Source organism: Nematolebias whitei, chromosome 8, assembly GCF_014905685.2.
Source record: "Nematolebias whitei isolate Nwh7 chromosome 8, NemWhi1, whole genome shotgun sequence".
Lineage (NCBI taxonomy): Eukaryota > Metazoa > Chordata > Actinopteri > Cyprinodontiformes > Rivulidae > Nematolebias > Nematolebias whitei.
The window spans coordinates 3,933,808-3,940,757 of NC_056505.1; the positions used below are offsets into that span (position 1 = coordinate 3,933,808).

Genomic DNA, 6,950 nt, shown 5'->3' on the forward strand with positions numbered 1-6,950 from the left:
TGTAGCCGGGCGGCAGCTAAAGGACCGAGTGTAGCCGGGCGGCAGCTCGTGTTTTTAATAATTCATCATATCGGCTGTTTGTTTTGATCTCAGCTGAAGTTACGAGTCATAAAAACTTTGAATCTTATTTAATATTTTCTGTAATTTGTTCCTAATCCTCCGTCCACTCGGGCTGCAGATTAAAGGCTTTGAAAAAAACTAAACCAGATTTTGTTCCTGAACGCAGCACTGCTTTAATTTCTTCATTTGAATAAATCAGACTTGAGATGAGGGGACATTTGGACATTTGGACATTTGGACAAGTCCTGGTGCCATCAGGGGGACAAAAGGAGGAGAAGGGATTTTACTTTGGAGGTTTGAGTCTCATCCTGTCGAACACTCCCCCCTTCTCTCCCTGCACATGTTTGGTCTCCCCCTCTGAGTGGAACTGATCATTTATCTGACGGGATTACCTCCTCTTCCTCCTCCTCCTCCTCCTCACTCGTCTTTCTTTTCGTGCCTCCATTCTTCAGTTCCTCTTTACTCCTTTAAGGTTCTGTGGTTCTGGTTTCAAGCGGCTTTTAATTTTAAAATCTGAAGGTTTTGGTTTGGATACCCCGGCACATCTGGGACGTTAGCTCGTCAGCTGTCGGTGGAATCGGGCCGGTCCCGACCAGAATCAGAACCAGCTGGAGACGTGAGCTGACTCTACTTCGTTTTGAAATCTCTCGTTTTTCTCCTTCAGTTCAGCAGAACAGAAACATTTAAACCAGCTGGAGAAGTTTAATAAGAATTTAACCGGAGTAGTTTTAATGATGAAAATAAATAAATTACGGTAGTTTGTTGATTTATTTTGCACCTGGTTGTTGTTGTTCGTTAACAAACCAGTTTTAAAGTTTATCCTGGTCAGTCAAACTGAAATGTTAATATTTAAAAAAACAAAGTTTAGCTTTTTTTAACTTTTAGACATTTTTCTGATTTATTCACTGAATTCATGAAGAAAACGTTCTTCAGAATGTTAGCTGCAGACTCTGCTGCTGGTTCTGGTCTGACCCGGGTCAGTCCTGTAGGTGGTGCTGCGTGAGAAGGTTGGAGGTCTGTGTCCCTCAGAGGTCATCGTCAGATGGAGGAAGGAGCTGGTAAAGTTCTGATCCACGTGGACACTGTCCCGATGTCCAGAACCGATCAGAACTCAGACTGTAAAACTTACGTTAATTTATATCTAAAGAGTCAGATTATCAAAAGGTCACGGTCTAAACTTCAGGAGGTTTGGACCATCTCCAGCTGTTCTGTAGGACCTCTTCAGCAGAACATTCAGTTCCTCAGCCGTCTCCAAAGGTTCTGAAACAAAAAACGAGAAACGAAGAACCTGTTATCCTGAAGTCCCGTCACTCACTTCAGGCAGTGAACCTCATATTTTCATGGATCCATCGCACAGTGAAATATTTGAATCCTTTATTTCTTGTAGTTTTGATGGTTTTAAATTGCAAATAATGAAAAACTAAAACTCAGAATATTCCAGAACCAGCTTCTGGTACCTTTGGCAGTGTGGGCCGGTACGAGTCCTGCTGGAAAACACAATCCTTGTCTCCGTGGGTCTACGTGGATTCTGGTCTCTCCACTCTTCCTCCAGACTCTGGGACCTTCATTTATAAACGACATGAACATCGACTTTCACCTGGAAAGAGGACGTTGGACCATTGAGAGACAGTCCAGTTCTTTTTATCCTCAGCAGGTAAGACACTGACGTTGCCTCCGGTTCACGAGTGGCTTTCCAATATTAAACTTCTTCATAATGTTCGCATTTTCTGAGTTTTGGCTTTTCATTATTTGTAAGTTTTAATCATCCAAACTACAAGAAATGAAGACGAGAAATATTTTACCACGTTTGTAATGAGCCGTTGTAAAACGAGTTTCATTCTCTGAAGTGATTGACAAAAAACAACTTTTTATGAGATTTACAAGTTTGTGTTTTTACTGACATTTTATTCAACTCCTCCGGACTCTTCAGGCTTCTTGAACTCTGCCTCGCTGGTTGATGTGTAACTCCTCATTCAGAGGATTTTATTACTTCCTGCTCCTTCGCTGTAACTCGGACTCCAGAGTCTCGTTGTTTCCCACGTTCGGTGCTCTTGTTTCACCTGGAGGCCCGGTGCAGGGCCCAGCTCCACCCAGGCAGCTTTAAAGGCCCCTTTCCTCTTATAGGACTCGGATCGTTTGGCCGTCATCTGAGGAAGTTTTCTAATCTTAGCTGTGAAACGGATCTGAGAGGACGGCTGCTGGGGGTGCAGGCAGAGGGCTGCAGAGAGAACCAGGCGGAGGACCGGACTGCCGCGTTCTGGCGGAGGACTTGGACCAACCTGGGTTTTAGCCGTGCCTCCAGCAGGAAGTGAGGATGAGAGTTCCAGGTGAGGCTGAGCTGAAAGTGTTTTTACTCTGAACGCTGAGTCGGCATGTTGCTGTCCTGTTTTTATTTTGCAGCTTTTTCTGCAGGCTTTGTGCAGTTTTAGCTGTTCATAAATCAAAACGTTCGGCTCGTAAAGGAGATGGCTGCAGTGACGTTTGACTTTTGTAACTTTTGAGGGACCCCGCCCCCCCCAACTTTAATTTCTGAATATTTTCATGCATCAAGATTTCTTCCGTTCTTCAGAATTTTTGTTCTATTAGAAATCTGCTTCGACTGCGGGCTTCTTATGCTACTGTTAGCTTTTAGCTAGCCTTTTCCCACTTTAGCTTTTCTTCAGATTTTTAAATGTTTGAGCAAACGTTAAGTCCGAACTGGAACATCAGTTTGAATATATTGGCTTCTGCTGTCTGAGGTTCAGGTTCTGCGGGTCTGGGTTCTGGTGGTTCATGGACCAGGAGGTGATGTAAACCATCAGGCTCTGCTTTTATTCTTTCAGTTGTAACTTTAGGTTTTAAATGCTTTTACTGTGAAAGAACTGCTTCCTGTCGAGCTGTAACTGAGAGTGAGACAGCAGAACCTCAGAGGTCTGTCTGTGGCACATCTGGACCGGTACTGGTTGGTTCTTCTGGATCACATGCAGACTGACGGGTCCAGTGACGCTTTATTTAGACGCAGGATGTAAACATGTTTGTTTCTGAGTTACTGTAGGATTCAGCTGCTCTGCACTGACTGTCTCACACACCGACTGTCTCACACACTGACTGTCTCACACACTGACTGTCTCACACACTGACTGTCTCGCACACCGACTGTCTCGCACACGACTGTCTCGCACACCGACTGTCTCGCACACGACTGACTGTCTCGCACACGACTGACTGTCTCGCACACCGACTGACTGTCTCGCACACCGACTGACTGTCTCGCACACCGACTGACTGTCTCGCACACCGACCGACTGTCTCGCACATTGACCAACTCTCACACTGTGTCTCACTGACTCATCTGACAGATTCTCTCTACTGTCTCACTGACAGATGTCTGTCTCACTGACAGTCTGTCTCACTGACAGTCTGCAGGCAGGTTGTCTTCTGTTATTAAACTTTCTGCCTTCATCTTGTTTTTACGCGTCCCTTTATTATTTTATTTTTAATAAAAATATTCTGTTGCTTTTGGACGAGGGGACATTTTATGTAAAAACATTTAAAATTATTTATCAATTTAGATTTTTCTTCAGATATTTGTCATCAAGCCAGTGTTTCAAACGTCTGACCGACTTACAGCGACTCTTTCTGCCACAGCTCCTTCGTCCCGTCCTCCTGTTGGACGGATCAACGTAAATAATTTAACGCAACGTTTAAAGCAGAGATCTTAACGAGCAGCCACTCACCTGGAACCAAAGGTTCCACTTTATTGTCCCTTCAAAATAAAGTGCGATGGCAGAAACAGGGTTTTGTTTTTATTAATTTACTTTTGGAGAACAGTTTTTGTTTCAGTACCAAGTTAAAAATGAAAGACTTTTATTATTGAAGACAAATTATTTTTTTAATCGACCCGTCTTAACTAGACTGTTCAACAACCACTGCCCGTTCTGTCCCACTGTCCCAGCAGAAGACATTTGACAGAAGTGAGGTGTGCAGATTGAAATGTGACGTTTGGGTCCACCTTGAGGGAAATGTTCTGACTGTTTTGGGTTCTGCTCGTCTCTGCCTCACTAACCTGCCGGTTCTGTCTGGGTTTGCAGGCTGCATGGGGATCTGGACTTGATGCATGTCTCTGTTGCATGACTGCAGCGAGTCTTGTTGTGGGACTGAGAGCGCACGGCGTCTACCATGGCCCAGACCGTGCACGTGAACGGCAGCGAACCAGGTAAACCCGCTTGTTTTTGTTGATCTTTAACCCGTTTATGCCAACGTTTGTTTTTCTAGACATTCTGAGAGTTGACGAGTAGATCTGTTCGTGTTTTACGAGGAGTTCGGCTCAGTCGGTTCGTTTGTCCATGACCTGGTCCAGAACGGTTCAGCTCGGCCCGGGCCCGTCCTGCTTAGGGTTACCCTGCAGACTGAACTGTTCAGTGTGGAACCGTTGGTCACATGACCAGAAGGTGGAGCCGTGACGGGTCGGATCCTGTGTAGCATAGAAGTGGAACAGATGTTTCAGTGGAACAGATGTTTCAGGCATTCTTACTGTTTTCATAGTCACATTTATACAAAATAACTTTATTTATAAAGAATCTTAAAAACAACACAGTTGGCCAAAGTGCTGTACACGAATACATGCAAGCAATTTGTGCTTCAAATGAATGAATAATCTTAAAAGCAGCTTTATTTCAGGTTCTGTCTCATCAACGCTTCAGACACGCAGAAGATTAACTGAAACACCTTTAGTTCAAATCAAAGTTCGTCAGGTTGGGTTTGTGCCAAGTTGGTGCACGTTGTCTCGGTGCAGCGCACGTTGTCTCGGTGCAGCGCACGTTGTGTTCACGCCTCAGCCTTGGTGTGAAACAGTTTAACAGTCGAGGAGTTTCTGTGAACTCCCTGCAGGTGGAAAACATTCCTGACGAGTTTCTTAGCAGGAAGCTTCGTTCTTTTAAATCCCTTCAGGAATGTGGAGCACACTGCCTCCAGAACTGGGTTCTGTGGAGCAGGCCGCCTCCAGAACCGGGTTCTGTGGAGCAGGCCGCCTCCAGAACTGGGTTCTGTGGAGCAGGCCGCCTCCAGAACCGGGTTCTGTGGAGCAGGCCGCCTCCAGAACATGCTACTCTACCAGGGCAGACGCAGATGGAGACCTTCAGTTCACGTGTTTGAAGCCATCGATGCATCAGAATGTTCTCTAGATGGTTTTGTTTCACAGAACATCTGCCGACATCCACCCCTCTGGTTCATTCAGCTGCTCTTCTGTATTTTCCGGTCGTTCTTCTCGGTGAACTTTATTTGTAAAGATACTTCAGTGGAGTAGCTGGAATTCAGTGAAGTCGGTGAGCTGGCCATTTTTAACATTTAGTTTGAGTTTGGTCTTTATTGAGGAGTCTTTGTTGAGCTTCAGAAAGCTGTGCTTGATAAACTTACTGAAGGTTTAACTCCTCGGTGGAACGAAAGTTCTTCAAACAAATCTCCTGGAGCTCTGATCTCGGATGGTGAAGGTCTGTCCAGAATATGTAGTTTTTAACATTTTATTCCAGGGATTGTTGTATTTTATGGGAACGGATGGACTGAGATCATTTATTGAGAACTTAATTAAAAAAGAAGATGGCTGACATGTTTGAGCAGGAAAATATTAAAAAAAAATTGCAATCTGGGTGGAGCTGGGCTCAATGTGGGCGGGGCTATGCAACAAACTAATGTGACAAATTAAAGGCAATTGTTAAGCTGTGCAGAAAAACAGGCGTTGATGTTTTGGCTGCTTCTCTGATGACCTCAGCTTTCATGTTTGTATTCAGGAGGACTGATGTTTCTGTTTGAAGTTCTTCACGGTGAGACTTGGATCAAAACCCGTTTGACTTTTCCTGGACGCTAATTAAACTTCGAGGCAGCAGCAGGAAATGTCGGGCTGCACTGAGACGAACGTTTGTGTTGAACTGAAGATGTTTGGACCTGAACATCCTTCAGATGGATCGTCAACATTATGAGATGTTCAGCTGAGGTTCTGCAGGTGGATCTACCTGCTGAACCTCAGAGGTCAGCCGTGGCCTTTACGCAGCGCCAACGCGTCGTCTCGTAACTGATGTCGTCAGAAGTTTGAAACCTGTTTGAAAACACAATCAGTGAGGTTTTGTTTTGTTTCTCTGATTATTTCCTCGTTTGTTGTTCTGATGATGACAGGAAGTCGAACCTCCTCTCATCCTGCAGCCAAATCACATGATCCAACGGGGACCAGAACTTTACAGCTCTAATAAGACGGGAAGTAACCACGCCCGCTTCGCTACACGTTGCTGGTTCAGTGGGTGGAACGTACAGGTCCAAGTTTTATGTAACGATAAAGAAATGAATGCAGTTTTAGTTTTAAGAGGGCAGCATGGTGGTGCAGTGGTTAGAGGTGTGGCCTCACAGCATGGAGGTCGCAGGTTTGCCTCCCAGCCTTTCTGTGTGGAGTTCGGCAGTGAAAAATGAGTGATATAATAAATATTAAACTGAAAAATGAGTGATAGAATAAATATTAAATTGAAAAATGAGTGATAGAATAAATATTGAAAAATGAGTGATAGAATAAATATTGAAAAATGAGTGATAGAATAAATATTAAATTGAAAAATGAGTGATAGAATAAATATTAAACTGACAAATGAGTGATAGAATAAATATTGAAAAATGAGTGATAGAATAAATATTGAAAAATGAGTGATAGAATAAATATTAAATTGAAAAATGAGTGATAGAATAAATATTAAACTGAAAAATGAGTGATAGAATAAATATCAAACTGAAAAATGAGTGATAGAATAAATATTAAACTGAAAAATGAGTGATAGAATAAATATTAAATTGAAAAATGAGTGAGAATAAATATTGAAAAATGAGTGATAGAATAAATATTAAATTGAAAAATGAGTGATAGAATAAATATT

At 43.2% G+C, this 6,950-nt stretch overlaps 1 protein-coding gene across 3 annotated transcripts in view; it reads left to right on the forward strand.

Annotated features, from left to right (window-relative positions):
* kank1a (KN motif and ankyrin repeat domains 1a) overlaps nucleotides 1-6,950 on the forward strand; it is a 27,444-nt gene that overhangs the window by 7,496 nt on the left and 12,998 nt on the right. The window contains exons 1-2 of one of the 3 annotated variants that reach the window (XM_037680852.1): nucleotides 2,267-2,387; nucleotides 4,131-4,255. In XM_037680852.1, the coding sequence (XP_037536780.1) occupies nucleotides 4,219-4,255 (37 nt within the window). In that variant the 5' untranslated portion in view covers nucleotides 2,267-2,387; nucleotides 4,131-4,218. Of the gene's footprint in view, nucleotides 1-2,266; nucleotides 2,388-4,130; nucleotides 4,256-6,950 lie in introns of those variants that run through there. The other 2 variants (XM_037680851.1, XM_037680853.1) reach the window with 2 other exon arrangements.